The following is a 19,568-nucleotide window of genomic DNA, read 5'->3' as shown; positions in this document are numbered from 1 at the left end:
CACTAATTAATCTAATTGGGAATTCAGGAGAAACTTCTTTCCCCAGAGAGTGGTGAGAATGTGGTTCTCACTACCAAATGGAGTGGTTGAGGTGAATAGCATAGATGTATTTAAGGGGACGCTGGATAAGTACATGAGGCAGAAAGGAATAGAAATATATGCTGATAGGATGAGATGAAGAGGGGTGGGAGGAGACTTGTGTAGAACACAAACACTAGTAGGGAGCAGTTGGGCCAAATGGCCTGTTTCTGTACTGTAAATTCTACGTAATATTTGTATTTGCCCTAAGTGCACATCACCTTTATCTAAATTGACTGCTGCATTTCCTACATTACAACAGTGACTACACTTCAAAAAGTACTTCATTGACTGTAAAGCACTTTGGGACATCCTGAGGTTATGAAAGGCGCTATAGAAATGCAGGTTCTTTCTTTTGCACCGATTGAGAGTGACTAGACATCAAAGCGGTGACCTTCACGGCTTGTGACATTCGGCACCGCTCAATGGAGCCGATATTCTGAGTTAACACCATTGATGGAAAGCTTTGCTTGCGTGAGGCTCATATTGGAACAACTACAGCGGCACCACTGACAAACTTACATCCATTAAAGTTAATGGACAGAAAACGGTGGGTAGCAGGGCTACAATTTACTGCCATGTGTAGGTGACGTTTGAGGCTCTCTCTGGTTGAGCGAGCCTGTAAAATTGACCATTATTTATGGTAACATTCAAGTGCTTTCAAGTTTTCTTCACCTGAGCTGCAGCTGTTGAAAATGCTGGATGTAAATAGATTTATGGGCAGCACAGTGGCGCAGTGGTTAGCACCGCAGCCTCACAGCTCCAGGGACCCGGGTTCGATTCTGGGTACTGCCTGTGCGGAGTTTGCAAGTTCTCCCTGTGACCATGTGGGTTTTCGCCAGGTGCTCCGGTTTCCTCCCATATCCAAAGACTTGCAGGTAATAGGTAAATTGGCCGTTGTAAATTGCCCCTAGTGTAGGGAGGTGATAGGGAATGTGGGATTACTGTAGGGTTAGTATAAATGGGTGGTTGTTGGTCGGCACAGACTCGGTGGGCCGAAGGGCCTGTTTCAGTGCTGTATCTCTAAATAAAAATAAATAAATTTCTTTCTTAAGTATTGGGAGATTTTTCACTTGAAACTTCTTTTTAAAATTCTATAATGTACCTTACCCTCCAATGCAGTAAAAAGGAAAAGATTTGCCTTTCTATAGCGCCTTTCACAGCTTCAGGGCATCCCAAAGTGCTTGACAGTCAACAAGGTACTACTGAAGTGTAGTCACTGTTGTAATGTGGGAAACGCAGCAGCCAATTTTGTGCACAACAAGCTCCCACAAACAACACTGTTGGTTGAGGGATAACTCTTAGCCAGGATGCCAATTTGTGTTGTGGGATCATTTATGCGTACCTGAGAGGGCAGACGGAGCCTTGGTTTAATGTCGCACCTGAAAGGCAGCAATTCTGACAGTGCATCACGGAGCGTCAGCCTGGATTTTGTGCTCAAATCTCTGAAGTGGGACTTGAACCCGCGAGCTTCTGACTCAGGGGCAAGAGTGCTACCCACTGAGCCGCAGCTGATGGTATCTAAAAGTTACAAAGACCCCGAAGCAGCCTTATCTTTTGATGAAGTTGAGAACGTCTTCATTCTGTCCCCATCTCATGAACTCTTACAATTCAAGGTATTTCCTAACTCTCACTATTCAAGCTTGCATTAAAGTCACTTTTCATTGACAGCTCCACCCTCCTAATGGAATTGACACCTTTAGGTAAGATGTTGATGGTGGTGTTCCAGATAATTAATTGTGCGTGTCAGCAGTGGCTTAATTGGTAGCACTCTCACCTCGGAATCACAAGTTTCAAGTTCCACCCCAGGACTTGAGCACAAAAATCAAGGCTAAGACTCCAGTGCAGTACTGAGGGACTGCTGCACTGTTGGAGGCGTCGTCCTTCCGATGAGACGTTAAACCCAGACTCCATTTGCTTGCTCAGGTGGATGTAAAAGATCCCATGCACTATTTCGAAGAGCAGGGGAGTTCTCCCCAGCGTCCTGGCCAATATGTATCCCTCAATCAACGTAACAAAAACAGATAATCTAGTCATTATCTCATTGCTGCTTGTGGGATCTCACTGTGCATATACTGGCTGCTGCGTTGCCTGCATTACAACAGTGACGGCACTTCAAAAAGTACTTCATTGGCTGTAAAGTGCTTTGGGACATCATGTGGTCGTGAAAAGTGCTATATAAATGCAAGTTTTAAAAAAATAATTATATCTACCAAGAAACTGTGCATTAGAGCTTGCCTGGGTTGCTCACTCTGCACTAATATCCTTTCCTTAGAAGCAGAATACCAGCTCAGGATCATACTTTTCAGACTAAAACTACCAGTCCAATTTATTTACAATATTTAGAATTACAGGCACGCAGAATGAATATAGCAGAAAAGACATCCAATACTTATATACTGTTTGAAACTGTTCTGAAAATAAGCTTGCCAAAAAAACTGAACTGTCCTCTTCAGAAACATTGAACCGAGCCTTTGAAGATCAAAATGTGGTTATGTCCCTGCCTGAGAAGTCACACCTCACCACCGCATGCGGAAAACAAGCGCGCAGAGCGAGGAACTTTTAGAATGGGAAACCAGCTGCACTTACACCACCCGCACACTTGGCTTTCAACTCAGCCGATCAAAGGCATTTACAGATGGTTTTAAATAATTATAGCCCTCGGGTTAACATGCTTGAAGTTGCTACTCTTCAGGTAGATCTAAACTGCATGTCAAGCAACTTTATGACAAGAACAACTGCTAGTGACATCAAGCGTCTGAAAGCTTCACAGACAACCAGTATTTCAAAGACATTGAGTGAATTCCTGATTATCTCCTCCTCCGCCACCACAACCCCCACCCACCCAAGGCAGCCTAATTAATCCCTAAAGCAAGGTACAGATCCCTAGAAAGTATTTAAGTATTGTTTTAACTAATTGCTGCCCACACCAAGACAAAAGAGTTGCTTTCAGGAAGCAGCTAACAAGTTTAATTAAAAAAGAATCGGATAGAATTAACAGCACAGAAACAGGCCATTTGGCCCAACTGGTCTGTGCTGGTGTTTATGCTTCACACAAGCCTCCTCCCACCCCTCTTCATCTCACCCACTCAGCATACCTTTTTATTCCTTTCTCCCTTGTGTGCTTATCTCGCCTCCCTTTAAATAGTTATTCAGCTTCCCCTTAAATATATATTATATGCACATATATGTATGCATGCAGCCTAACTAAAATTTCAAAAGGACATACAATAATACAAAGCCTTTTTGATAAGAAGGAGGAGACAGTTCTCATTTTGTCACTGTTCTATCAAAGACTCACGAGTTTCATGCCATTACGGTTTATTCTAATAGATTCCATAGCTGGAGGACTAGGAATAATAATTACTACACAGTTCTGCAGTGTCCTTACTGATAGACTGTTCTGTACGGAATGGACTTTGTGTACAAGGATTGAGAAGGACAGTACGCCCTTTCAGAACTGAAAATTTTAAAAATACTTATTTCTGACAACCCCCCCAGGCCAAATTACATTAATAATCAAACAGCTTTCCTCTCCTCTAGTTTAACGGTTGAAGAAATTGAAGGAAATTAAATGTTAAAGTAAGCTTTTTTTTGACTTTTGTTGGCATTTCTTTCACCTGCCTCACAGTGATCTCGCACATATCAAATGGACATTATAGACCAGCCTTACACCTGAACAAACTGCTCTCTCAAAGCTGTGCCCTTCATTTCATTTCCCCCATGCAGGATATGGAAAATTGTTTTTAGTTTTTCACTGAATTCAATGGATGATAACGGGATTCCACATGGAAACACATCTGTCACAAGGCATGGTAACCTTGGCCACCGTATCTACAGAAAAAGACTTGCATTTCTATAATGCCTTTCACAACCTCGGGACATCCCAAAGGGTGTTACAGCCAATGAAGTACTTCCGAAGTGTAGTCACTGTTGTAATGTCAGAAACACAGCAGCCAATTTGCACACAGAAAGATCCCACGCCAATGAGGTAATGACCAGTTAATTAGTTTTAGTGATGCTGGTTGGGGGATAGATATTAGCCAGGACACTGGGCAGAACCACGCTGCTCTTCGGAATAGTAGCCATGGGACCTTGTACATCCACCTGACAGGGCAGATGCCTCATCCGAAAGACGGCACCTCTGACAGTGCAGCACTCCCTCAGTACTGCACTGGGAGTGGCAGCCTGAATTTTTGTGCTCAAATCTCTGGAGTGGGACTTGAACCCACAACCTTCCGACTCAGAGGCAAGACGGCTACTAACTGAACCACGGCTGACATTTACAGACTGGGGTCACAGTGCCGGCCTTGGCAGGATAAAACAAACAGGATGGCATTCAATGACCTCTGCCACCAGCTTCAAGACTTTTGGACGGGTAAATAGGGGGAAACTGTTTCCAGTAGCAGAAGGGTCAGTAACTCAAGGGCACAGATTTAAGGTAATTGGCAAAAGAACCTGAGGGGCGATAAGGAGAATTTTTTACACAGCAAATTCCACTGAGGTGGAGTGCAGGCTTAACTGTGTTACTTCTACATTTTTAAAATTAATATAATTTGTTTAGAGAATTCTACATCATTTATGATATGCCGTGGCTCAGTGGTCTTAGAAAGTCATGGGTTCAAGTCCCATTCCAGAGACATGACTCCAAATCCAGGCTGACACTCCCAGTGCAGAACTAAGGGAGACTGGACTGTCAGAGGTTTTAAAACCAAGGCCCTGTCTGCACTCTCAGTTGAACATTAAAAATCCTACGGCATTATTCCAAAGAAGAGCAGGGGAGTTCTCCCCAGTGTCTTGGTCAATATTTACGCCTCAACTAACATCACTAAACTGGGATCTTGCTGCACACAAATTGGTTGCTGTGTTTCCTACAATTCAACAACCTGCATTTAACATATTAAAACGTCTCGAGGTGCTGAAAAGAGCATTACCAATAAAAACATTTTTGACACCAAGCCACTATAAGGGGATATTAGGGCAGCTGACCAAAAACTTGGTCAAAGACGGAGGTTTTAAGCAGCATCTTAAAGGGGGAAGAGAGAGAGAGAGATAAAGCGGTATAGAGTTTTAGAGAAGGAATTACAGAGCTCAAGGGACAGCTGCCAAACCAGTAAGAGGCCAGAAATGGAGGAGCACAGAGATCTTGGAGGGCTGGAAGAGGATACAGAGATAGGGAGGGGAGAGTCTGTGGATGGAATTGAAAACAAGGATGAGGATTACAACAGTGTCTACACTTCAATAATGCTTCATTGGCTGTAAAGTGCATTGGGAAGTCCTGAGATAGTGAAAGGCGCTATCGAAATGCAAGTCCTTTCTTCTTTCTTTCAATATTGTAGCTGTGGAAATTTACCAGAAAACCTGCAGCAATCCGAGTATTGTGTAATGTCCTGATCTTTGCCGGATGCACAATCATATCTCAACTAAACAAACAGCTAATTATTTAGTCACATCTTTTACCATTGGGCTGCACACCCTTTCTTACAGCCAGGCTGCATGGTTTTCACTGTGCAAGTGAGATTGTGTGTTATCTCGCACAAGTTGTCTCATTTATTCAAAAGGAGATTGAGTCACTGTCCAGACACAATGTGATTTGTAAACAGACACAGTTATCGTCCTTGTGGGTATGCTGTAAGATACAATAATATTTTGCAAAGCCGGGTGCACAACTTTTGAAACAAACACTGGTTCGGCCTCAACTAGAGCATTGTGTCCAGTTCTGGGCACCATACTTTTGGAAGGATGTTCAGGCATTAGAGAGGGTGCAGAAAAGATTCAAGAGAATGGTTAGAGGGATGAGGAACTTCAGTTACATGGATAGAATGGAGAAGCTGGATCTCTTTCACAGCCACTGACTGGATTGCTTTCTGAAGGTGTTGGCTTGATCGCCCCTCTTGCTCCGGAGGGCTATCTTTTTAAAGATAAAAATTCATTACATTAGAGTTTCTGTTAGAAGACACATGGCTCGCTCCCCTAGTCTGACCACACAATGGACCAGGATGTGGAGACCATAGCTATTGATTGATGTCTGAATGGGGATCCTTCTGTTAATACAGTGCTATTTCACACATATTCAATTTTGGTTTGTGCCTTGAGTCCATGAGTCTCCAGAATGTCTTTGTTAGTTAATTCATGTTGATAAAAGTTATTAATGCAACCGTGCTCTTTTCAATTTCAAAGGTGTTCCCCCCCAGAGCTATTTCAGATGAGGTTAACAAGTTCCATTCTTGTAGACAGGTCTGTTGATTTCTAGTACAGGAGGGATCAGGTGACTGCTACTCCATTCTGACTGTGGTACTAGCGTCTATGTTCCTGTGGTTTAGTTTAACAGTTGATTTTTTTTTTAAATTCATAATTCTTCCATTTCATTGTGTATTTCATCACGGCTCCTTCTGCGCATGACAACGCACATTATTCTTTAAAAGCTGCTGTTTACCACTCCGTTTTCTGGATGCTCTCCCAGCCCTAAAGGGGAAAAGTCCATGCAGACCACTGAACAAAAAAAACCCACACATTGCAGCTCCACGCAGGTAGACTGAACACTAAGCTGTGATAACCCAGGGGTACTGTAATCACAGAGGACGAGGACAGAGAAACAAGCCCCTCAGCCAAACCAGTCTGTGTTGGTACTATCCTCCATAAGAACAGTAAACCTAATCCCATGTGCCCGCTCTATTCCCAAATCCTGTTCTCTGACTATCTTTCCAATTGCTTAAAGGTAGTACATGGGGTGCAAGACACACGAATGGAAGCAACAAAAAATGGCCACCTGCATTCCACGGACATTCAGTGCACAAGCATGGAAACAAGATTATCACAACAAAAATGCAAAAATAAGTTAACTTGATCCTGTGATACCTTTTCAAGGAACTGTTAAAATAAGCAACCTACAGAGGAAAATAAGTATTAAGAAAATAAGTAGCACTAGGATAAGAATTCTCATCTCTTCTAAAAGGATAGCACACAATTTCTTCCAGAAATAACAAGGAGCTCCTACCTGAAACATGAATGTAGGTTTACTCTTTTCAGAGTTAATGAGACCTGCTGGGTTTTTTTTCGTTTTTATTTTAAATTTGCTGCTTGCTTCCATTTTGAACACTTTAGGCGTCAGTGTGACTCAATGGGTAGCACTCTTGCCCGATTCAGATGGTTGTGGATTCAAGTCTCACTCCAGAGACTTGAGCACAAAATCTCGGCTGATGCTCGGTGAGCAGTACTGAGGGAGTGCTGCACTGTTGAAGGTGCCGTTTTTCGATGTCCTCTCAGCTGGCTGTAAAAGATCCCACAAGCACTATTTCAAAGGGGAGCAGGGGAGTCTCCTGGGCCAACCATCACTAAAACTGATAATCCAGCCACTAATATAAAATAAAAACAAGAAATTCTGGAAATACTCAGCAGGTCTGGCAGCATCTGTGGAGAGAAAAGCAGAGTTAATGTTTCAGGTCAGCGACCCTTCATCAGAACTACCAGCCACTACTTCATTGCTGCTTGTGGGATCTTGCTGTGTGCAAACTGGCAGCTGCGTTTCCTCCTTACAACAGTGACGATGCTGCAAAAGTACTTCATTGGATGCAAAATGCTTTGGGAAGTCACAAGGTTTTAAAAGGCACCATATAAATACAAGTCTTTTAATGTTGCAGAACAGAAAACCAGGATACGCAAGAGAAAATGGAAGCCCAGAAGCTATGTACTATCAGCTTTACTTATCTCACTAAAGCATGAAAAGCTAGATTTTACTTCTGATCCACAGCTACTGCAACTCCTCATTCTTCCTTGTCCAGTGTTATGTTCCTGGCATCCGGGTTTTTAGATTCAGAGATACAGCACTGAAACAGGCCCTTCGGCTCACCGAGTCTGTGCCGACCATTAACCACCCATTTATACTAATCCTACACTAATCCCATATTCCTACCACATCCTCACCTGTCCCTATATTCCCCTACCACCTACCTATACTAGGGGCAATTTATAATGGCCAATTTACCTATCAACCTGCAAGTCTTTTGGCTGTGGAAGGAAACCGGAGCACCCGGAGGAAACCCACGCAGACACAGGGAGAACTTGCAAACTCCACACAGGAGCCTAAATGAATTTAAGGGGATGCTGGATAAACAAAGGAGGGAGAAAGGAATAGAAGGATATGTTGATAGGATGAGATGAAGTTGGGAGGAGGCTCGTGTGGAGCATAAACACCAGCATGGGCTGAATGGCCTGTTTCTGTGCTGTAGACCCAATGTATGGTTGACTTTAGAGGAGCAACACCTTCACGATTTGATATTGTTCAGTTTTATAGGAATATTCAAGATGACAAAAAACCTGAAAACAGGAATGAATCTATCGTCAGCTGTGCATAAAATTGTTCAATTGCAAGTTCCCCAGATGTGACTCTTACAGGAGGAACACTTCTGCTCAAATCCAGCAACAAGTCTGCATAAATTACCATCATTTACCAGACTGTCGACACAGAGCACCCAAACCATCTGCTGCGAGACACATCCTTCTGTCAACACATTCCAAAAGCTGGAGACTCTAAACTACCATCATTATGAGGAACAGTGGGAAAGGCACAAGTTTTCTGTCCGTTGTCAGTCGCAAGCTACGTTATTTGCATGCCAGTCAGAAACAGAGAGAGATGCATAATTAAATGATCATGAGTTACTTTACCCTTGCTAGTTTTATTTATTCACAGTTTCCACTTCCTTTCCCCTCAGTCTGCTGCCCCTCAATACTATATGAATATGTGAGGTGTGAAAATACTGTACTTAAAGAGCACTTTCACACTGCCTCTTTTTTAAAAAAAGGAATGACATGACTTCATTGTCTTAAAATTCAATATGTAACCTCAGTGGACAGAGGATCTTTCAATTCCACTTTGATAAAATAACAAGAGCGTCCATAACATACAACTTAAAATGACTTGTGTGGAGTCTAAACACTGGAATGGACCATTCGGGCGGATGGTTTATTTCCGAGTTATAAAATTCTGTTATGATGTAAAATTAGTATTTTTTTCCCCAGAGGATAAGGACAAGGGAGCTCGTCTTTCAATTAGGCCATTTACAATCTTCTGGGCTCAACAGTAATTTCAGTAACTTCAGATCATAACGACAGCTCGCATTTAACAAACAGAATGAGCTGATAATGGTTCTGCTGTAACCGCTTACACCTCATCTTTTGTTTCTTTAGGTGTCCCATTACCATCCCCTTGCATCATCATCCCTAAAGAACAAAGAAAATTACAGCACAGGAACAGGCCCTTCGGCCCTCCAAGCCTGCGCCGATCCAGATCCTCTATCTAAACCTGTCGCCTATTTTCTAAGGGTCTGTATCTCTTTACTTCCTGCCCATTCATGTATCTGTCTAGATACATCTTAAGAGACGCTATCGTGCCCGCGTAAACCACCTCCGCTGGCAACGCGTTCCAGGCACCCACCACCCTCTGCGTAAAGAACTTTCCACGCATATCCCCCCTAAACTTTTCCCCTCTCACTTTGAACTCGTGACCCCTAGTAATTGAATCCCCCACTCTGGGTAAAAGCTTCTTGCTATCCACCCTGTCTATACCCCTCATGATTTTGTACACCTCAATCAGGTCCCCCCTCAACCTCAGTCTTTCTAATGAAAATAATCCTGATCTACTCAACCTCTCTTCATAGCTAGCGCCCTCCATACCAGGCAACATCCTGGTGAACCTCCTCTGCACCCTCTCCAAAGCATCTACATCCTCTTGACATTTAATCTCTCATGTCTTGCACCCCAACACAGACCTTCCCATTTGTTCTTGCCTCTCCTCCCCTCTGCTCCCCCGCAACCACCCCCAGCCTTTCCCTGTACTTGCTTAAACCTGTTACATCTCTAACTTTTTCCAGTTCTGATGAAAAGTCATCAACCGGAAACGTTAACTCTGTTTCTCTCTCCACAGACGCTGGCCTGATCTGTTGAGTGATTCCAGCATTTTTTACTATTATTTCCAAATTACAGCATCTGCAGTATTTTGCTTTAAGATAACATGGGTAGTTTTCTACCAACCTGCGGCGGGGGCGGGCGAGAGGGGGCGGGCGAGAGGGGGCGGGCGAGAGGGGGCGGGCGAGAGGGGGCGGGCGAGAGGGGGCGGGCGAGAGGGGGCGGGCGAGAGGGGGCGGGCGAGAGGGGGCGGGCGAGAGGGGGCGGGCGAGAGGGGGCGAGCGAGAGGGGGCGAGCGAGAGGGGGCGAGCGAGAGGGGGCGGGCGAGAGGGGGCGGGCGAGAGGGGGCGGGCGAGAGGGGGCGAGCGAGAGGGCGCGAGCGAGAGGGCGCGAGCGAGAGGGCGCGAGCGAGAGGGCGCGAGCGAGAGGGCGCGAGCGAGAGGGCGCGAGCGAGAGGGAGAGCGCGCGAGCGAGAGAGTGTGAGAAAGGGAAAGAGAGGGAGCACACAAGCATGGGAGAGCAAGAGAGGGCAGGCCTGCACACGCAAAAAGGAGTTCACCTCCGGGAGAAAGTGATCGTGGGTTTTATACTCACAGGAACGTAGGGACAAGATGACACCATTCATTGAGATTGTGGCTCTTCTGTGACCTAAGTTCAGACACCCGTCTTTGCCCTATAAAAATCTATCTATTTCAGATTTAAAATTAACAATTCATCTCATGGCAACTGACATTTGTGGAAGAGAATACAAAACTGCTACCACCCTTTAGGAAACTCAGCTACAAAGACTCATGGACTGTCTCTCCCATGCCTGTATCTTGTTCTCCATGATTATATGCTTCAAGAAAACCATGATCATGGGACAAGGTATAAATACAGAGGTCTGGGTGCAGCCTGTAAACAGAGTGCAGATTTCAAGCTGAGTGTAGAGATTAGAGTTTGATGAGTAGCAAGTTCAGTGAAAGGAGGAGGAAGTGCTCCATTTTCTACTTTTTTAATCCTCCAGTATTTGGTTCTTGCTTCATTGCAATGGAAGGAGCTGTTTGGTGAGTACCTGGTAAGCTATTCTACTAATAATAGTCTGTAAGGTTCAGGTATGGCAGGACAACTCTGTCAAGTGGGGTGTACAGCCTGTGGCATGTGGGAAGTCATGGACGCACCAAGTGTCCTAGACAAACACATCTGTAGGAAGTGTCACTGGCTGCAGAAGCTTGAGCTCCAGGTTTCAGAACTCGAGCGGCAGCTGGAGTCACTGTTGTGCATCTGCGAGGCAGAGGACTACATGCATAGCACATTTAGGGAGGTGGTCACACCACAGGTTAGGAGCTTGCAGGCAGATAGGGAATGGGTAACCGCCAGGCAGTCTAAGAGAACCAGACAGGTAGTGCAGGAGTCCCCTGATATGATCTCACTTGCTAATCGGTTTTCCATTTTGGATACTGGTGAGGGTGATGCATCCTCAAAGGAGTGCAGTCAGAGCCAAGTTTGTGGCACCACAGGTGGCTCAGCTGCACAGGAAAGGAGGAAGAAGAATGGAAGAGCAGTAGTGATAGGGGATTCATTAGTTAGGTGAACAGACAGGCATTTCTGCGGCAGCAAACGTGACTCCAGGATGTGTGTTGCCTCCCTGGTGCCAGGGTCAAGGATGTCACGGAGCAGCTGCAGGACATTCTTCTGGGAGAGGGTGAACAGCCAGAGGCCGTGGTCCACATTGCTACCAATGACATAGGTAAGAAGGGGGATGAGGTCCTGAAAGCAGATTTTAGGGAGCTAGGAACGAGATTAAAAAGCAGGACCTCAAGAACAGTAATATCAGGATTACTCCCAGTCCCACATGCAAGCGAGCATCAGGTTAGGGGAATTGAGCGATTGAGCACGTGGCTGGAGAACTGGTGTAGGAGGGAGGGCATCAGATTTCTGAGACATTGGGACCGGTTCTAGGGCAGGTGAGACCTGTGCAAGATGGACGGGTTACATCTTAGCAGGACTGGGACGAATACTCTTGCAGGGAGATTTGCTAGCGCTGTTGGGGAGGATTTAAACTAAATTGTCAGGGGGATGGGAACCTGAGAGGGAGCTCAGATTGGAGGGAAGCAAAACTGGTAACCTGTCTGGGATGTGGGAAGCAGGAGCAAGTATTAGAGAGGATTACCAAGGTGCACAGAATACTGGGGCAGATAGCAGGAAATAGTAAGTTATTAGGTGGGGTCAGAGTAAGAGAGAAAGCAACAAAGTCTGAATCAGGGTTAACGTGCATGTATATGAATGCACGGAGTGTGGTTAATAAAGCTGGTGAGGTACAGGTGCAGATTGCCATGTGGAAATATGATGTTGTGGCTATAACAGAGACCTGGCTCAAAGAAGGGTAGGACTGGGTGTTAATTATTTTATTTTTTATTTTTTTTATTCAGAGATAGAGCACTGAAACAGGCCCTTCGGCCCACTGAGTCTGTGCCGACCATCAACCACCCATTTATACGAATCCTACATTAATCCCATATTCCTACCACATCCCCACAATTCCCCTACCATCTACCTATACTAAGGGCAATTTATAATGGCCAATTTACCCATCAACCTGCAAATCTTTGGGAGGAAACTGAAGCACCCGGTGAAAACCCACGGTCACAGGGAGAACTTACAAACTCCACACAGGCAGTACCCAGAATCGAACCCAGGTCGCTGGAGCTGTGAGGCTGCGGTGCTAACCACTGCGCCACTGTGCCGCCCAAATCCTGGACACAAGGTGTTCAGTAAAGGGAAAAAAGGGTAGGGGTGGCGGTATTGATTAGGGAGAGCAATGCAGTGCTGGAGAAAAAGGATGTCCCAGAGGGGTTGAGAATAGAATCAATTTGGCTAGAGCTTAGGAACAAAAAAGGTGCAGTTACATTGCTCAAGGTTGTCTATAGACCATCAGCTAGTGGGAAGGACATGGAGGAACAAATTGGCAAGGAAATTAAAGAGAGGTGCAAAAATTATAGGGTAGTTATAATGGGGGACTTTAATTATCCAAACACAGACTGGGATAATAGTAGTGTAAAGGGCAGTGAGGGGCAAGAGTTCCTAGAGTGTGTTTAGGAAAAATATCTACAACAGTATGTTACTAATTCAACGAGAAAGGAGGCACTGCTAGACCTGGTTGTTGGGAATGAGGTGGGCCGAGTGGATCAATTATCAGTAGGAGAGCATTTAGGGGATAGTGATCATTGTATCATAAGGTTTAGACTGACTATGGAAAAGGACAAAGAACAATCCAGGGTAAGAATAATTAACTGGGGGAAGGCCAACTTCAATGGGGTAAGAATGGAGCTGGAGCGAATAAACTGGAGTCAAAAGCTGGCAGGAAAACAGGTAGATGAACAATGGGCCCCCTTCAAAGGAGAGATAGTTCGGGCACAGTCAAGGTATTTTCCCTCAAAGGGGAAAAATAGGGCAAACAAATCCAAAGCTCCCTGGATGAAAGAAGAGGTAGAGATTAAGATAAAGAAGAAAAACTGTGCTTATGACAAATGCCAGAAAATACTATTTTCTACTAGAACCAGGCTGAATATAGAAGGTCCAGAGGGGAAGTGAAAAAGCAAACAAGAGGAGCAAAGAGAGAGCATGAAAAGAGACTGGCAGCTAACATTGAAGGAAATCCCAAAGTTTTCTACAGGCATATAACTAGTAAAAGGGTGGTAAAAGGAGGAGTGGGGCCAATTAGGAACCAGAATGGGGATTTACACATGGAGGCAGAGGGCATAACTGAGGTATTAAACTAATACTTTGCATCTGTCTTTACCAAAGAAGAAGATGCAACCCAGGCAATGTTGAAAGAGGAGGTAAGTCAGACACTAGAGAGGTTTAAAATTGATAAACAGGAAGTATTAGATAGGCTGTCTGTACTTAAAGTGGATAAAGCACCAGGGCTGGATAAGATGCATCCAAGGATACTGAGGGAAGTGAGAGCAGAGGCACTGGCCATAATTTTTCAGTCTTCCTTAGACTCGGGTGTGGTGCCAGAGGACTGCAGAATTGCAAATGTTATGCCCTTGTTCAAAAAAGGGTGTAAAGGTAAGCCCAGCAACTACAGGCCAGTCAGTTTAACTTTGGTGGTGGGAAAACTTCCAGAAAAAACAATTCGGGACAAAATCAATAGTCACATGGACAAATGCGAGTTAATTAAGGAAAGCCAGCGTGGATTTCTTAAGGGAAAATCATGTTTAACTAACTTGCTGGAGTTTTTTTGAGGAGGTAACAGAGAGGGCTGATGAGGGCAACACAGTTGATGTGGTGTACATGGACTTTCAAAAGGCGATTGATACAGTTCCACACAACAGACTTGTGAGCAAACTTGTAGCTCATGGAATAAAAGGGACCCAAGGACCTCCTGTATGGTGATGTAGCCGGGGCCAGACGACCAATGGGGACCCCAAAGCTCCATTTCAAGGATGCTTGCAAGTGTGAAATGACAGGCCCTAAAGGTCGACTATTGCACCTGGGAGTCACTAGCTGGTGAAACAGGGAAATGACGACACATCCTGTGGATTGGTGTGCACTACCACGATGACCAGTTGCTACAGCAGCTTGACAACAGGTGCCAATGCCGAAAATAACAACTCTCAGTGCCACTTGGCAGTGTCATGTGCAGCACTTGTGGCAGAATCTGCTTCTCAAGGATTGGCCTTCACAGCCATCAGCAAAGGTGCACCAAGAGAAGACACCCCACCTAAATGGATTGTTTGCTGCGTGTCCATCATCTTTCATAGGTGGAAGGATACCAACCATAACCACCCTTTATGTGCAGAAGTGTTTCCGAGTTTCACTCTTGAAAGGTCTGGCTGCAATTTTTAGACTATGTCCCCAGGTCCTAGACTCCCCAACCAGCGGAAATAGTTTCTCTCTATCTACCCTATCCATTCCCCTTCATATCTTGAAAACTTTGATCAAATCACCCTCTAACCTTCTAAATTCCAGGGAATACAACCCTAGATTTGATAATCATTCCTCATAATTTAACCCCTGGATTCCAGGTATCATTCTGGTAAATCTACGCTGCATTCCCTCCAAGGCCAATATATCCTTCCAAAGGTGTGGTGCCCAGAACTGCTCCCAGTACTCCAGGTGTGGTCTAACCAGGGCTTTGTATAGCTGAAACATGACTTCTACCCCCTTGTATTCTAGTCCTCTGGATATAAAGGCCAGCATTCCAGTAGCCTTTTGATTATTTATATACCTGTTTCATGACATTTTATTGATCCATGTACCTGAACCTCCAAGTCTCTTAGGACCTCCACTGTTTCTAGCTTTTCACCATTTAGAGAGTACCTGTTCTATCTTTTATAGGTCCAAAGTGGATGACCTCACATTTGCCAGCACTGGAATCAATTTGCCACAGTTTTTCCCACTCACTGAATTTTACTCTGTATACTTCAATGGGAATTAAAATCAGGGTGAGGGACAAAACCAACATTGCACCAATCCTCTCAGTATGCTGACAGCTGGCTGAGGTTAAAGTCAACAGCAAGAAGAAAAAATACTATTAAAACATACTGCTCACTGCAGCCGAGACTGCTTTCCACACACCCTTGCAAATGAGAAAGTTGCAGGCCTGCTGACACATTGGTTGACAACAAACTAGTTAACATCTTCGCCTCCAGAACAGTTAAGTGTGAAGCAGCTGCAGGAACTTCTGGCTTGTGGCTCACTTTACGGCTACCCTGAAGAAATGATTAAAAAGTGCAGACGTTGTATCGAGTACTGCAGCATAACTCACCAGCGTAAAAGTGTTTTCACAATTTTTGCCACACTTCGCTAAAATACATGGAAACCCTCCTCACAACAGGTCCTATTAACTGCAAAAGTTATATTGAATATATAGCACAGAAACAGGCCGTTCGGCCCAACCAGTCCATTCTGGTGTTTATGCTCCCCTTGAGCCTCTGTCCATCCTTCATCTAACGCTATCTGCATAAGGTCTCCCCTCAGCATCTGTTTTCACGAGAAAAAGAGACCCAGCCTGTTCGCCTGTTCATCCTTGCCCCGTTGGTACAACCTCTCAGTTCTGATATAAATGGTTTCTCAGAAAAAAAAAGTTTCAGCTCTGGGTTTCCAAAGAGGAAATCTTGTAATCGTGGCTTATGATATCTTGTTGTTTTAATGGTACAGCACATTACAGATTAAAAACAGTCAAATGGCACACAGCACGTTGCTAAAATCTTTGTATTACTGTATAATTGCAAACTACTTCACTATTGAACGAACAGGTAAAGGTGTTCCCTACAACGCTTCAAAAGTACTTCATTGGTTGTAAAGCGCTTTGGAGCACCCTGAGATTGTGAAAGGTGCTATACAAATGCAAGTCTTTCTATACAAATGCAAGTCTTTCTTTTTAGAATAACACTGCAAAGAATTGCTCATGTGACAAGCAAGGGCAGTTATAGTGTGCAATACATCTCACTGCTGGCAGTATCTTGATCATACAGCCTACTCACGAGCAGCTGCAGGTCTACACACCCAGCCATTGCATTTTGAATGTACCGTAACCACAAACAGAAGCATTTGCACTCGTAATAATTAAACATACTATGGGTAAGTTTATGAGTGAGCAATAGAAGCACACCCCTAATCAGGGAGAAAGTGAAGGAAGCTCAAACTAATGTATACAGAAATAGTACAGCTGTCCATTGATTTTAGCTTTGCAACCAGCACAAAGTAAACAGCCTGCAACTCCGCCCTTAATAAACCACTACTCCTGTAGTTTAACACCTGCCAACACAGGACAAATAATATTACTGTATGAGTCACTCATTACACTACAAGCAATTACATGGAACATACAGTATTTTATATTTTTCCCATTCATCTGCCATTCCTCTCATCAAGGCACCTCTCCCCTTGAAGGCATCACTCACCCCTCTCCCCTGGAGAGCATCGCTATCCTTTGCCCTAATGTGGGAGCAGAGGGGAATCATTCACCACTCTCCTCTTCCCTCAGTGATCCTACTCCTTGAAGAGCTCTCGGAGGGCAAGCATTCCCCCCCCCCCCACCACTGGAGCTAGGCCCTGGAGAACATCATTTCCCCTTGGCGAGTTCTGCCCTGGAAAGCATCACTCCCCCATGGGTTGTTCATCCCTGGAAGGCATCACTCCCCCATGGGTTGTTCATCCCTGGAAGGCATCACTCCCCCATGGGTTGTTCATCCCTGGAAGGCATCACTCCCCCATGGGTTGTTCATCCCTGGAAGGCATCACTCCCCCATGGGCTGTTCAGCCCTGGAAGGCATCGCTTCCACATGGGCTGTTCATCCCTGGAAGGCATCGCTTCCCCATGGGCTGTTCATCCCTGGAAGGCATCACTCCCCCATGGGTTGTTCATCCCTGGAAGGCATCACCCCTTTATGAGTTGTTCGGCCCTGGGGCGCATCACTCACCTTCCTTGAAGATGAGTTTCCTGAACTGAGACTCCCTGACCAGCCTTCCATCCAAGTCGAAGAGCAGTGGGAAGGTCCCGGCATTGAGCCCGGAGCATCCGCCTCTCCCCTGGACCGAGCCCGGAGCCTCCACACACCGTCGAAGCCACTGCCCCTCGCCGGCGGCAGCCGCCGCCTCCCTCCCATCCTCCCCGGGGCCTCGGCCCGCACTCTCCTGGCCGCCCGGGCTCGGGTCTCCACTCGCCTCCATCAGCTACTCCAACCCGCCAGGGAAGGAGTGGGGCTCCGGGAAGGGGCGTGGCTTCGTGGAGGCGGGGAAGGGGAGTGACCAGAGACAGAGGGTCCTCGTGAAGGAGGCGGGGCCTGAGTTAGAGGGCGGAATCGGAGGAAGGCCGGGACTTCTTGGGTCAGGGCGAGGCGGGGCTCCAGGGAGGGGCGGAGCATGTGTAGGGGCGGGGCCGGGGCGAGAGGTGGGGCTCCGGGGAGGGGCGGAGCATGTGTAGGGGCGGGGCCGGGGCGAGAGGTGGGGCTCCGGGGAGGGGCGGGGTTCGAGGGGGTGTCCGCTACACTCTGCAGTTGCCAGAATGTGCAGGGTGCTGTTGAAGCTGTTATGAAGGGGCTGGTGTCATCCATCTGCTTTATCTCTCCCTCCTACTGCTTATCTCCTTTTCACTCTCTCATCACTCCTTCCAAGCTGTTTTCTTCTTCATTCAGTCCATCTATCTGCTTATCTATTCCTTTTTCACTTCATTCGTCCGACTCCATTTCACTCAATCCATCCAACTACCTACTCTGAACATGTGTAGGGATTGTCCTGTTCCTAGGCAACTTTATCAAAGTCGAGGGTTTATTAAACTCCCACGTTGCAAGGGATGAGCCTCACCACTGAGAGGTTTTGTTATAGTTCGCTTAAGAAGCTTTTTATTTAATGTTTCTACTGCAAGTGGCCGCGACAAAGCACAATGTTGCTGTGTTTAAACCTCAGGGCTTTTGTGAAGTGTTTGTCATATCATGTTAGTATCATGTCCATCTAAACATCAACACAGAATCTATAGCACAGAAACAGGCCATTCAGCCCAACCACTCCATGCAGGTGTTTCTACCCCAAACAAGCCGCCTCCCACCTCTCCATCTACCCTTTGAACTTATCCTTTTATTTCTTTCTCCCTTAGGTGTTTATCTAGCTTTCCTTTCAACGTATCTATGCTATTTGTCTCTACTACTCCATGTGGTAGCCAGTTCCACATTCTCACCACTCTTTGTGCAAAGAAGTTTCTCCTGAATTCCCTATTGGATTTATTAGTGACTATCTTATATTTATGGCCCCTAGTTTTAGACTCCCCCACAAGTGGAAGCATCTTTATGTCTACCCTGTCCATCCCCTTCAGAGGTTTTGAGACTTCTATCAGGTCACCCTTCTCTTTTCTAGACAAAAGAACACCAGCTTGTTCAATCTTTCCTGAATGGTATATCCTCTCAGTTCTGGTATCATCCTTGTAAAACTTTTTTGCACCTTCTCCATTGCCTCTGTATCCTGTTATAATATGGAGACTGGAACTGTGCACAGTTAAGACAATTTTTTTAACTAGGAGAAAAATTTGTATGGTGGCCAATATATAGTATGATACCTTAATCCCCACTTTAGCCAAACATGACACTTGTGAATTGATTGTTCAAATCAATCACAATAATCCTTATAATACTGTGGAAATTTATTTTGTTTGCCTTTATTAATGAACAAGAGCTAAGAATGTCCCCACTATTTACTGTCTCACATAATTACAAAGCAATGCTGTTTTGATCTATAAAGAGGGAGAAACAAATCATAACATTTTTATTCATAAATAATCTAAATACAAATGATATCATTCTCTCATGGCATTAGATCAATTGCACAAAGTGTGGTGTCAGTTGTGGCTCCGTGGGTAGCACTCTCACCTCAGTCAGTAGGTTTTGGGTTCAAGTTCTAATCAGATGCTAGGCTAACATTCCCAGTGCCGTACTGAGGGAATGCTGCACTGTTGGAGTTGTTGTCTTTCAGATGAGATGTTAAAACAAGGCCTCATCTGCTCTCTCAGGCGGATGTAAAAGATCCCATGGCCACTATTTCAAAGAAGAGCAGGGGAGTTCTCTCTGGTGTCCTGACCAATAATTATCCTCAACCAACATCACAAA

At 45.2% G+C, this 19,568-nt stretch overlaps 1 protein-coding gene across 1 annotated transcript in view; it reads right to left on the bottom strand.

The window, feature by feature from the left end:
- si:dkey-238d18.4 (TBC1 domain family member 15) overlaps window positions 1–17,801 on the bottom strand; it is a 54,880-nt gene extending 37,079 nt beyond the window's left edge. The window contains exon 1 of the mRNA XM_068030592.1: window positions 17,394–17,801. Coding sequence (XP_067886693.1) covers window positions 17,394–17,643 — 250 coding nt within the window. The 5' untranslated portion in view covers window positions 17,644–17,801. The remainder of the gene's footprint in view (window positions 1–17,393) is intronic.
- Between the last annotated feature and the right edge of the window lie 1,767 nt (window positions 17,802–19,568).

This window comes from Heterodontus francisci, chromosome 4, assembly GCF_036365525.1.
Source record: "Heterodontus francisci isolate sHetFra1 chromosome 4, sHetFra1.hap1, whole genome shotgun sequence".
Classification (NCBI taxonomy): domain Eukaryota; kingdom Metazoa; phylum Chordata; class Chondrichthyes; order Heterodontiformes; family Heterodontidae; genus Heterodontus; species Heterodontus francisci.
This window is presented reverse-complemented; position numbering and strand designations above follow the sequence as displayed.